General features: G+C 40.7%; 1 protein-coding gene across 3 annotated transcripts in view; it reads left to right on the top strand.

Annotated features, from left to right (window-relative positions):
* The first annotated feature begins 2,388 nt into the window (after positions 1–2,388).
* Positions 2,389–13,851, top strand: part of ankdd1b.S (ankyrin repeat and death domain containing 1B S homeolog) — a 31,449-nt gene continuing 19,986 nt past the window's right edge. Inside the window, exons 1-5 of one of the 3 annotated variants that reach the window (XM_041580514.1) lie at positions 2,389–2,979; positions 8,576–8,679; positions 10,711–10,809; positions 12,387–12,485; positions 13,743–13,847. In XM_041580514.1, the coding sequence (XP_041436448.1) occupies positions 2,808–2,979; positions 8,576–8,679; positions 10,711–10,809; positions 12,387–12,485; positions 13,743–13,847 (579 nt within the window). In that variant the 5' untranslated portion in view covers positions 2,389–2,807. The remainder of the gene's footprint in view (positions 2,980–8,575; positions 8,680–10,710; positions 10,810–12,386; positions 12,486–13,742; positions 13,848–13,851) is intronic. The other 2 variants (XM_041580512.1, XM_041580513.1) reach the window with 2 other exon arrangements.

The raw sequence follows: 13,851 nt of genomic DNA on the forward strand, positions 1-13,851 counted from the left end.
GTAGTTAGGTGCAGAGGAATGAAGGGCTTTGAAGGTTATGAGGAGTAGTTTATAAGTTATTCTTTGTTTTATAGGAAGCCATGATAAGGACTTCAGCAGCGGAGGGGCCTGTACCCTTTTGGATGAGAGGAGGATAATTCTGGCAGCAGACATTCAAGAACATATTAAAAGTTAACATAAAGTTGAACTTCCCCTTAAAAACTTTTTCTTTATTTTTGATTTCTATGGAACTGGATATGAAAATCCAAGGAATTCACACAGGAGGAGCTGTTGCGCTAACCTTCTTGTCTTATCTCAATAAATTAGATATTTAAAGTTGGGATGCACCGAATCCAGGATTAGGTTCAGGATTCGGCCAAGATTCTGCCTTCTTCAGCAGGATTCGGATTCGGACAAATCCTTCTGCCCAGCAAAACCGAATTCTAATTTTGCAAATTAGTAGCAGGGAGGGAAATCACGTGACTTTTTGTCCCGAAACAAGGAAGTAAAAAATGTTTACGTTTTCCCCTTTCCATCCCTAATTTGCATTTGCAATTTAGGATTTGGATTTGGTTCAGTAAATAGTGGATTCGGTGCATCCCTACTTTACAGTTCAATCAAATTTACTGAAAACGTAAACAGGTGTACCTGTATTTGTAGGAAATTAATTTGGGATTATTGTTACAGATAAGACCATGCAGACAATCACCTAAGAATCTTTGTTCTGCGGGTTGGTAAAAATAACTATTGGCATTACCAGGAACCTTGGGGTTTTGGGCTCATGGGGAGAGTCTAAAAAAATTGTAGTTAAGGGCCACCTTCTCAGCAGACTCCAGTATTATTGATGGGCGAATTTTTTCTCCAAGCGCAAATTCATTGCGAATTCCCATGAATATCCCACGACACCGGCGCATTTTCGCTAATTTATCGGGAAATTTTTCTGGCAAAGCGAAACAGCCCAAATTCGCCGATCACTTTCCAGTATAACCGGTCTCTAGGAACATCTTTATCTTTACACAAATGCCAGTTATTGTGTGCCTTTCCCAGTACAGCTAAATGCATCTCTGCACAATCCAACAGCTGAAAATGCAGGACACAGGACAATTTAGTTACACAAGGTAGGACAGGCTGGTCACAAATTGATTTATGACGGCTTATGTACAAACCTGGTGTAAGGGGCAAGTTTGTAAGGTTTTTTGCTCCAATATTTCATTTTCCATTCTGGGGCTTCTCATCACCCATTATAGTTCATTTGAGTTGGGCACCATTTTTCACCATTTAACAGTGATCCCCAACCAGTGGCTCAGGAGCAACATGTTACTCACCAACTCCTTGTATGTGGCTCCCACTGTTAGCAGTTGCTTCTTTTTGAATCCCAGGCTTGGCAGCAAGTTTTGCTTGCTTAAAAACCAGATGTACTGCCAGTCCATATAGAGGCTAGCAAATAGCCAATCACAGCCTTTATTTGGAATCCCCATGGACTTTTTAATGCTTGTGTTGCTCCCTAACTCTTTTGAATGTAGCTCACAGGAAGAAAAAGTTGGGGACCCCTGTCTTAAAGGAGAAGGAAAGGTTAAAACTAAGTAAGCCTTATCAGAAAGGTCCATCTAAATATACCAGTAAACCCCCAAACTAGTGCTGCTCTGAGTCCCCTGTCAAAAGAAACACTGCATTTCTTTCCTTCTATTGTGTACACATGGGCTTCTGTATCAGACTTCCTGCCTTCAGCTTAAACCTCATTGCCCTGGGCAAGAGCATGCTCAGTTTGCTCCTCTTCCCCTCCCCCTCCCTTTTCTACTGTAATCTGAGCCCAGAGCAGGGAGAGACTCAGGCAGGAAGTGATGTCACACCATGTTAATACTGCAGCTCCTATCCTAAACAAACAGAGAGTTTCTAGAGCTTTTTACTCAGGTATGGTAAAACATTCTACAGAATAAATATAGCATTCTAGCTTGCACTATTGCAGCTAATCTATTGGCAATAAAATGCCTCCGTAGCTTTCCTTCTCCTTTAAAGAATGATCATGCAAAAAAACATTAATCACTTGTTAAAACTTATTGCATGGGCTTAGTAAAAGCAGCATAATCCCTAGGGCCAATAAATTAAACTTCAATATTTGCTGTTGCATTTCAGTGCTGAATGATGCCCCGTTGTATATAAAAACATATATATAAAGAATTTTACAAACATACAAATACTAAAAGTTAACTCAGTTCAAGTCTGGCCCTGATACCTACTGGCCAACCTATGGAACATGTTCAACCCTAGATATCCTTCTGTTCCCTGCAAGATTAGCCAGGGTCTTGTTTTGTTTTCTTGTTCCTTTTTCTGCAGGTCTGGACTGGGATTTGAAATAGGCCCTGGCATTTAAAGCACACAGAAGCCCAAGCAGCCCCCACCAGCCCACTAAATAGTTACTTTCTATGGCAACTTACAGCAGCCACTCTGGCCAGAATCCTCAAATTGTTAGTCCGGGCCTGTTTTTCTGTGTATATTCATTTGTGTGTTATCACCTTTCAGTTAACCTGCATACTCCAAAACGGACACCAGTTGAACATTTTACGTCACAGGAGTGAGTTTACCCCGTCCCAGGCTACAATAACACCAGCCTTTGACTGACAGTGCTAACAATCAATGTCAGGTATGCAACCCAGCCTTCTGTGTCAAAATCTGAATAAAGAGCAGCAGCAGTTTTGTTTTCTAGCAAAGTTGAAATCATCAGAGAGTGAAGCAGGACTGGGAGAATAATGTGGCATGCAAGGGCCAGATGAAGAGACGGGAATAAGAGAAGAAGGATTCTGTTGGTACATAGAATAGAAGCCAAGCCAATGAAAATGGTTGTGAGAAAAAAAGCAATAGCCCAGCAAGAAGAACAGGAATCACATCATGAGGATGCTGGGTCAGGCAACCAGAAGGTGCTGAATACAGTGACTGGGCTGGTGCAATCTGTGCGCAATAAAAAAGTTTCTGAAAAGGACTCAGGAGACCGCCATGAAATATGTAAGTATGTATGTTCATGGATACAAGTGTGTGTGCACATGTATGTGCTCTTGTGTGTAGCATCCACGTAATTAGGGTACACTAAAACAGATTGCCACAGGCAGTCTGTTATTCAAATCATAATTTGGACCCTAGCAATTAAATTATTGAAATTGAAAACTGGAGAGCTGCTGAATAAAAAAGCTAAATCAGTCTCTACATTATACTAAAATTTATTTAAAGGTAAACAACCCCTTTCATGTTGCTAGTCTGCTCCGAGCATTCTAGGGCAATAGGATCTGTCTGCATTTATCCAGTAGATGATTCACCTTAATGATCAGATATGATATGATGTTGTGCCCTTCTGTCTGTTTGTATTCAACACTGTGTTTGCAAAGCACAGGTATGGGACTTGTTATCCAGAATGCTCATGACCTGGGATTTTCTGGATAACGGGATCATTCTGTGATTTGGATCTTCATACCTTACAAAATCATATAAACTTTAAATAAACACAATAGGCTGGTGTTGCCTCCATAAGGATTAATTATGTCTAACTTTGGATCAAGTGCAAGAAAAAGGAAAAATTGGATACAATGGAGTCTATTGGAGATGACCATCCTGTAATTTGGAGCTTTCTGGATAACTGGTTTCTGGATAATAGATCCCAAACCTGTATTTGTAAATGTAATTACAATGAAATGCAGTGTTGGTTTATCCCTTTCTGATTTTTAAAACAAATATAACAGAAGTCAGGTCTGTTAATCAGACAGTTTGCATCATTGTTCCAGGCATGCACAACATGTAAATATAACAGCCATGCTTCATAATGATTTATTTACATCTTTAATGCATTTGAAGCAATGTTAGAATTGGATGGCAGCAGTGGCAGTTAGTTGTGGCTCTACAGTTCTGTACCAGCGTGGATGTAACAGTACTGGAATCTTTTTTGCATTATTTCTATGGGAAAATCTTTTCCCAGGAGAGATTCTGGGACTGGGATGGAATATATTTTCCTCCCACTGACGTTTTTTGGATGCTTTTTGCTTATGCTTAGATGATGAAGAGGGTGTTATTGGATGAATTTATAGACCTGCTGCTGGTTAAGAACAGGAAGAAATTTACATAAAGCTACGTATAGTGCTCCTGATGCTTTGCAAATTGTTCACTGGGATTTGGTGCAGGTTGTACATACCTGAATATACAATTTGTTTTCACTTCAGTTTAGGCCCCTGCCTTCTTGTTATGCCCTGCCCTCTCTCTCTATCATATATCAATATGGTCAGTATCCAACCCTCGCTTCATTTATGAAAACTCAAATCGGCAATAGTACCCTTAAGGATGATCCAGTGTGTTGCCAGTGCTCTACTCTTGTGGCCCTGCTTGTAGTATCACAAATAATCTTAATTTTTGTAAAGTGTTTAGGCCGTTGGGAGGGATATGGGACTAAGCTTTGCTACCACCTTTCTTCACTGCAGAAGTGGGCCAGCTGGGCGCCATAGGCAGCTCAGCCGGCTAGCTCGCCCTCCCCCCATCCCCGTGGTGCACAAGCCTAGTGCTAGATCTGGTCATTGGGTAGCAGAAGAGGTAGCTGCACAGCGCCCCTCAATTGTTGCACCCTAGGCAGCTGCCTCTTCTGCCTACCCCTAGTTCTGGCCCTGCTTCACTGATCTAACAGCAACACCTAACTTTCCTTTCCCAGTTATTCAGGAGTATCTTACCTTTTGATGCTTTTATAGCAATGATCTGTTTATTATTGCATATTATGGCACTGCCAGATGTGACTTCAACCTCCACCTCTGCTACTACCGTACCCTATCTGGAAAGGCATGAAAGCTAAGAAGGTGAGAGCCCAAGGCAGGCCTGGACTGGGAGTCAAAATAGGCCCTGTCATTCCAAGTACACAGAGGCACAAACAGCCTCCTACCAGCCCAAACAGACCCCTACCAGCCCACTATATGGTAACTTTCTATGGAGCCATACAGCAGCCCCTCTGGCATTTGCCAGAACCCACAGATTGCCAGTCCGGGCCTGGCCCAAGGGCATATGATTCTGCAACAAATATGACTGTCCCTGGTCCTCCTGTTTTACCCCAATGGCCATTGCTTTGTATGAAGAAATGGTTCTAGTGCATAGAGATCCAGGGTATAGATGATCTCTAGCAGGGGTCCCCAACCTTTTTTTTTTTTTTACAGATGAGCTACATTCAAATATGATAAGAGTTGGGGAGCAACACAAGCATCAACAAGTTCCTGGAGGTACCAAATAAGGGCTGTGATTGGCCGTTTGTTAGCCCCTATATGGACTGCTTTAAGCCACTGAGAGCAACATCCAAGGGGTTGGTGAGCAACATGTTGCACATGAGCCACTGGTTGGGGATCACTGGTCTATAGCAATAACATTTTAACCAGAGCACATCTGTAACATGACAAATGGCACTTTGGAAACCTAACTAATGAACTGCACCCAAACTGCTACCAAAGAATGTCAAGTAACCTAGAAAAGCAATATAAAGGCTGCATGAGAATACCAAAAACCTTACTAGTATTTTAAATGTTTTCAGGGGTTCATTGTGAATCTGCGCAACATTTATCAGGAATGTGTTGTTCAGGCACATTTTTCTGACACATTTTAATATTTAGAGACACACTTGCCAACCAAGAATGCACTTACCCCAGGGAGATTTCATATGTGAAACTGCATTTACAGGCAAACTTTGGCACCTCAGAAAAAGCTGCTGACTCGGCAATAGTACTCTTCAGGATGATCCAGTGTGTTGCCAGTGCTCTACTCTTGTGGCCCCGCTTGTAGTATCACAAACAATCTTAATTTTTGTACATTAGGCCGTTGGGAGGGATATGGGACTAAGCTTTGCTACCACCTTTTTCACTGCAGAAGCGGGTTGAATTCTCCTTTAAGGCTCCCTTCTGCAAGTCTGTCAATGACATTACTGCCAAGTCTTTCTGGATGAACAAGTTCCTGCCCATTTAAATAAACCACACATAAAGTAAAATTTTAACTTTGCTAATTTCAAAAATGATACAGGTATCTAATTACATGGGGTGTGTTTAATGCGACAATAATTGCATATTGCACTCTTTTTAGGGAGCAAACAAACTCTTTTCAGTAAGAAGCTTTATTACATACACAGCGCACTGGTGCAAACAATAAAATTCACAATGTTACTACCACTGTCAGGAGTGGTCACTATACAGTTTCAGGGTTGAAAAATATTAAATTCCTGCAAAGAAAAATTAGTTGTGAATATTTGCACTGAGAATATTTTATTCAATCCCCCCGTTGATATTTTAGAATCAGTCTTGAGAAAGAGAAAGGGCAGATATGATATAGATATGATATAGATATGAACATCCCCAGTCTGGCCAATTAGTCTCACCATCAAGTAGTCAAGGAAGTTGTCAGGAGAAAAGAAAGGTTTGATGTTTTTTTTCTGGTTTGGAAAGATCTGAGAACGTTTTTTAATTTTTTTCCTAACCAGAAGAACATCAGACCAGCCTCTCAGGCTCTCATGCGGGTTGTGCTGTTGTAACAAAATTAATTCATGTTAACAGCACATGAATCCTTTAATATTTTGGAATTAAAAAAATAAATTAATAATGAATGTAAAAGGGTGTAAAACCACCCTCATCAATTTTACATTCACTTATTTTTAAGGTTTACATATCCTTTAATGTAGAAATTTTAAACTAACCATTCAGATTTAAATTGTAGGATTAAAGAAGGCAAATAACAAATCAGACGATGTTCTGGCCATTAATGGAACAGTAACGTCAAAAAATAAAAGTATTTTAAAATAATGAAAATATAATACAGTGTTGCCCTGCACTGGTAAAACTGCTGTGTTTGCTTAAGAAACATTACTATTGTTTATATAAATGAGCTGCTGTGTAGAAATGGGGGCAGCCATTCAAAATTCAAAGGAGAAAAAGCTCAAGTTACACAGCAGATAGCAAATAAGCTCTGTCTGTCTAATGGTGTTATCTGTTATCCATTAATTAACCTGTGCCATATAGCCTTTTTTCAATTTACCCCATTGCTCCACAGCAGCTTATTTATATGAACTATAGTAGTGTTTCTGAAGCAAACAGATCAGTTTTTCCAGTGCAGGGCAACACTACATGATATTTTCATTACTTTAAACACTTTTATTTTTTGATGTTACTGTTCCTTTAATTAACAGCAATTATACGGTAGTGACAGTCACACATGGATATGGTCAGATAGGCAATACATGCAGAGATATTATAATTACCCAACAAAAATGTTCTAACCTATCTGATCAACTAAACAGCCAATTTCCATAGTACGAAAATAGTACGAAAATAGTCGGGATGATTAATCCACAGTCAGAAAATTGTATCAACTGTACAACTACAGTATATCTGTTCTCATATAGCCAGATTTACACTAGGAGATGGTTTCTGGCTTAATACACAGGCTTATCAGCTAGAACTGAGCTCAACATAGGCTGAACTGGCTGCTGCTATTTATCCATCTTTTGAAATCTTAATTTGCCATTGTCTCTGATGCCACCATGACCCCATGGATGATTGGACATGGTCTATGATCTCTGGTCTGTGTATCATTTCCCATAGTCCCCGTATGGTGTTATAACAAAAAGATATCAGGGGTTTGTCTAGAAGACTGACATAATGCAGGAAGGCTAGACGGCACACACCACAGCAGTTACATCTCCCCAAGTTTTCTTATAGCCTGTAAGGCAGTGATCCCCAACCAGTTGCTTGCGAGCAACCTGTTGCTAATCAACCCCTTGGATGTTGCTCCCATTGGCCTCATAGCAGGTGCTTATTTTTGAATTCCAGGTTTGGAGGCAAGTTTTAGTTGCATAAAAACCAGGTGTACTTCCAAGCAGAGCCTCCTATAGGCTGCCAGTACATAAAGAGGCTACCAAACAGCCAATCACAGCCCTTATTTGGCAACCCAATGGACTTTTTCATGCTTGTGTTGCTCTCCAACTCTTTTTATATTTAAATGTGGCTCACAATTAAAAAAGTGTAGGGACCCCTGCTGTAAGAGATGCCAGAACCCTGTGTTACATGGCCTGACAGTGTTGCCATAAATCCCATGATCATGATCAGATTCTCATATATGGCAGAGATTTAAGTCCTGAGAAGAATGGTCTCACCCATTACCAAGATGGCTAAAAAAGCTTTGGCAGTATATTTGGAAACAGAAACTGATCTAATGTGTATTGTAAACACAAAGAAAAAGTAAAACCTGTATGTTCCCATGGGTGTGGCTGCAGCAAGGGTGAGGCTTCCTCAGAGTACAACATCCAGCTGAGATCTTGGGTTCCAGGTTGTGATGGTCTCTACATGTTGTTTCATTTTTGACATTTTTATTGATTTCTGGGGATTGCACCTGCCATTCATTCCTTCCTTTTATGCCTTTCTCTTATGTAGCTGACTAGCCCTCTGCCTGGGCTGCAGTGCCAAACAGCACCCTGGATCCTAGAGAAATCGATGTAACAATGGGCTTTGGGCAAACCCTGTCCTACTCATAGTATACATTACTAACTGATTTTGCAATGAGAATAAGTACTGTTTGCCTAATAACCTGTAAGTATCTGTTGCAGTGCTGCACAAAGAAATGGCTTTTCATCATGCTGCTAAGAAGAATGATGTGCTAGCCATGACTCGGCTGCTGGAACAAGAAGCCAACATTAACGCTAAGAATAATGTGAGTACAAACTGTGTATGTAATACTCTTCCTTTTTACTTGGAGAATGCTAAATCCTATTTACTGTATCTTTTACTGGAAGTGTAATATTATGTGTGATGCTTTGAGACTATTCAGTCTTATACACCAATTTACTAAAGGGCGAAGTGACTAACACTGGTGAAAATTCGCCAGCGTGACGTCATTTCGGTACATTCCCGATTTACTAATGGTCGCTGGTGTAACTTCGCTAGCGAAGGAGATAGATTCTAGCAGTACTTTGCTCCCTAACGCCAGGCAAATTTGCGCTCTGGCGAACTACGCAAGTTCACTAAGATGCGGATTTTACTGAACGTTAACTCTTGCGCCAGACTTGCCTACGCCACCTCAGACCAGGCAAAGTACAATACAGTAGATAGGAGTAGATAGGAAATCCCAAAAAACACTAGCGTATTTTCCTTTTGTCAGGGTGATAGGCTGCAAAAGTGCGTAAAATTGTTTTGGGGTAACCGGCCTTCCCTTCTACATTTCCTAACATATGGCACATAAACTATACACTGGGCACATGTGTAGAGCAATATAACAACTTTATTTTATTTTATTAAGGTTCCCTGGGCTTGTGTAGTGTAATGTATTTACTGCAACATATATGTCCATTCAACTTTAACTTCCCGCCGTATGCAAATAAGCCAATGCTATCGCAACTTCGATTCGATTGGCGCTTCGATTGGCGCAGTAACGCTAGCGGAACTTCGCCAGCGCTTGGCGTCCTGGACGCAACTTCGGAGTTTAGTGAATTAGCGTTGTCCTGGCAAATCTTTGCCTGGCGAAGTGTTGTGCTGAGGGCGAACTGTTGTGCTGAGAGCGAAGCCGTCGCTGGCAAATTTTCTGAGGTTAGTGCTGGGGGGTGATATCACTCCAACTTGCAGTGCAGCAGTAAAGAGTGACTGAAGTTTATCAGAGCACAAGTCACATGACTTGGGGCAGCTGGGAAACTGACAATATGTCTTGCCCCATGTCAGATTTCAAAATGAAATATAAAAAAGTCTGTTTGCTCTTTTAAGAAACAGATTTCAGTGCAGAAGTCTACTGGAGCAGCACTATTAACTGATGAGTTTTAAAAATGACATTATCCCTTTATATCCCTTGTCTGTATATTGACAACCTATGATAGCTAAGCAGTAATCCTAGGCTGCATGCTGCTTTTACTGCAATAGAACCTGTATGGTTCAAGTCACACACATATTAGTGCTGTAACGCTTGGGTGACTGCACTGAACATTAACAATATTGCACTAGGTTCTGTTATTTGTTTTTTCCATAGCCTGTGGCACTGATCTATAATTGTATCTTGATTTTGATGATCCAGTGGAGGAACTGTGAAAAATTCTGAGGGTTTACTTTTCCTTCAAATCTTGCAAATTTTGTTTGTTTTTGCAAATTAACTCTGTTATACTTATGCCAAGAAGTATGACAGGTCCAGAGTATGAATACTGGATGTATAAATAATATTATGCAAAGAAGGCATTTTCTCTGCACAGTTCAACTTCCACTTCCACATTTCCCTTTAAGTCAATGAGTGAGAAATAACATCATCAGAAATAATTAACCAGGAATGGTTCTGACTGTACAATATAAATAGGTAATGGGATCCATTATCCAGAAACCCATTATCCAGAAAGCTCCAAATTATGAAAAAGGCCATCTCCCATAGACTCCATTTTATCCATATTTTATCCATTTTATCCATATAATCCAAATAATAAAAAACGATTTCCTTTTTCTCTGTAATAATAAAGAAGTAACTTGTACTTAATCCCAACTAAGATATAATTAATCCTTATTGGAAGCAAAACCAGCCTATTGGGTTTATTTAATGTTTTCATTATTTTCTAGTAGACTTAAGGTATGAAAATCCAAATTATGGAAAGATCCGTTATCCAGAAAACCACAGGTGCCGAGCATTCTGGATAACAGGTCCCACACCTGTACATGAATACATGTGAATTTTACAGGAGATGCACGGCCCTAATTTTCTACTTTTTCTCCCTAGCTCAACAGGACTGCACTTCACTTTGCTGTAGCGGGAAATAATATTCAGGCCGTATCCTTTCTGCTGAGCCACAAAGCGCGAGTAGATATTGCAGATAAGGTACGTTTCTTTTGTGTTGTGAGAAGGCTGGTTTTTCACAAAAGGATGTTCAGGTTTGGAGTATGGGAAGGCTGGTGTTTCAAAGAAAAAAAATAGGTTGAGAGATGTCAGACAAAACCCACCAATTATTTTAGTGTATTTGGCCTATTTTCATATTTGTATATGTTTTACTCTCACATACCTCCCAACATTTGAAAAATGTAAAGAGAGGCAGCAAATCATCAGCCGCATGTAATATTTTGACCACACCCATTTTAGGCCACACCCCCTAATTACCATGTCCATTTTACATAATTTGGCAGGTTATGAAGTTTGAAGACATTTCTGGGCCTTGGGTTTTAGGGCCATGTTTTATGTGTTATAACAGCTAATGAAACTGAAATTAAGCATTGAGTCTCTGCTCTCCCAAGAGACTTGCTTATCTTATTAGGTAAATTGTTGTATCTGAATGCAGCTGCTGAGTGTTCTGGGCTCTCTGCCAAAAGCCTCCTATTTTAATACATTTTCAAATTTTCTTTTTCTTGAGTCAATGCAGGAAAATTTGGGACATTTCAGTATAAAACCCGGGACTGCTGGTTGAGCTGTCAAAATCAGGACTGTCCCACAGAAAATGGGACAGTTGGGAGGTATGCTCTCAGTGTACCTGGATCACTGGTCTCTGAATAATGGATCCCATATTTGTATTCAACGTTTACTGTTATTAAAGGGCATGTAAAGGCAAAAAAATAAAATCCCATTTTTACTTTCTTTAATGAAAAAGAAAACTATCTCCAATATACTTTAATTAAAAAATGTGTACCGGTTTTATTAGAAACCTGACGGTATGCAGTAAAATTCTCCCTTAATTTACTGCTGTGGATAGGAATTGTCAGACAGTCCCTAACTGCTGAGCAGGGAACAATCATACTTATGAACAGCAGGGGGAGCCCCCGCCTTACTTCCGAGCCATGCAGAACTCAAGCAGCTTTGTTTATGACAATCCCTAAGCAGCCCAGACCACAGTGAGCATGTGCACAGTCTTGCAAAGATGTTTAACAAAGTTACAAGATGGTGACCCCCTGTAGCCAACTTTGAAAGCATAAATTATTTGTTTGATTAGGCTTGGGGTGCAGTAAGTTCATGTTTAAATTTAATATACAAAATACAGCATTTCTAGCCTTATTCTATTTTAGACTTTACATGCCCTTTAAACTTCTTTTGCTGCAATGGGAACATTTGTAATGTGATTAGGGTTGCCGCCTCTTCCTCAAGTGGAGACTGGGCAGGAGGCAGGGCCGTTATGCAGTGGGGGCAGGGCCGTGACATATAGGGGTGTCACCATGATGTGGAAGGGCGTGACTGTGATGCGGAGGGGTGGGGCTTTGACGCGGCAATCGGCGATTACCGTGTCAATCATGGGGAATCCTGCTTATATGTAAAACCGGGCAGGAAGTTTTGACCCTGTCATCCCTTCAAAATACCAGGCTGTCCGGGTCAAAACCAGACAGATGGCAACCCTAAATTTGACCAGTATTTAGCAGTGATTTACATGAATTACTGTCCCATACCTTTTTCTTTGTCTGATTTATATTTTATAGCATGGCCTGACTGTTCTTCATCTGGCAGCATGGTCTGCAGATCTGACTATCGTGCAATTGCTAATTAAAGCAGGGGCCAGCCAAAAGGCTACAAATCAGGTTTGTTTCTCTTTGAAATCATCTGGATTTCCCCCTAAATATTGTGCAATGCTGTAAAGAAATCACATGAAAAAAGACAGACTGAGGCATGCCGGTTAAAGATGGGTGAATTATTTTGGGTCCTGTCTTTAAAGGAGAACTAAAGCCTAACTAAACAAGTAGCTAGAAATATTGTACATTATGTTTTGTGCTTCTGTACCAGCCCAAGGCAACCACAGCCCTTTAGCAGTCAAGATATGTGTCTCCAAAGATGCCCCAGTAGCTCCCCATGTTTTTTTCTGCTGATTCACTGCACATGCTCTGTGCTGCTGTCACTTACTGAGCTTAGGGACCCACTCACAATATATAGTACACATAGAATAAAAATGTCACAATATAAGGCTGATTAGTAATTAATACAGATAATTACTACATGGCAGCACAGAAACCAGTGCAACTAGCATCACAATTTAATAATCAGCAGCATCAGCTTATATTACAGTCCAACTTATATTAGTCCAATCTCATTTTCTGCTGGATAATTAGTGATGACCCCTAAGCTTAGCTTCTCAACAGCTGCTCAGAGCCCACTGAGCATGTGAGTGTCGCAAGTTTGAAGTTCTGGATCATTGCTGCTATAAACAAGCTTGCTTTTCCTAGATACTTCTGAAAGGCCACAATATAGTTCAGTCATAGAGAGGTTAAAGGAGAATGCAACCTTTTACAAAAAAAACCCCTACCCCCGTAGACTCCCCCTCTCCCCCCCCAGCATAGCTGCCCCCCCCCCCGTGAAAATGCCCCATACTTTATACTTACCCCTCGGCGCAGATTCAGGCATTGGAGTTCCATGCAGCCATTTTCTGGGTCTTCGGTAAGCTGATAGGGAGACTGGTGTAACGGCACACGCGCAGTTGGGGCAGTTTGCCTGTTTGCAAAAACTGCGCATGCGCCATAACTCACGAAAATCGCTAAAGCGCCGGAAGAAGACACAAAGACCCAGAAGATGGCCTTGTGGAACTGCGCCGAGGGGTAAGTATAAAGTTAGGGGCATCTCCCCGGGGGGCAGCTATGCTAGGAGGGAGGGAAGTCTACGTGGGGTGGGGGGTAGGGTTTTTTTTTTTGAAAACGGTTGAATTCTCCTTTAAGGGGGGGGGCATAAATTAGGCCTAAGCAGGTCTCTGCTGTGGAGCACTGGAGCACATAAGAAATCCATGAGATGGTTCTCATCAAATCTATAGTAGCCTAATTTCTTATGCCAAACTTTTTTTTTTTTTAAAGGATGGAATGAATGTCTTGCATTTTGCGGCTCAGAACAATAAGAATGACATTGTGGACTATCTTATTAAAGATCTACAGCTACAGGACTTAAATATTCTGGATAAGGTAT

The sequence above is a fragment of the Xenopus laevis genome, chromosome 1S, assembly GCF_017654675.1.
Source record: "Xenopus laevis strain J_2021 chromosome 1S, Xenopus_laevis_v10.1, whole genome shotgun sequence".
In the NCBI taxonomy this organism is placed as follows: Eukaryota; Metazoa; Chordata; class Amphibia; order Anura; family Pipidae; genus Xenopus; species Xenopus laevis.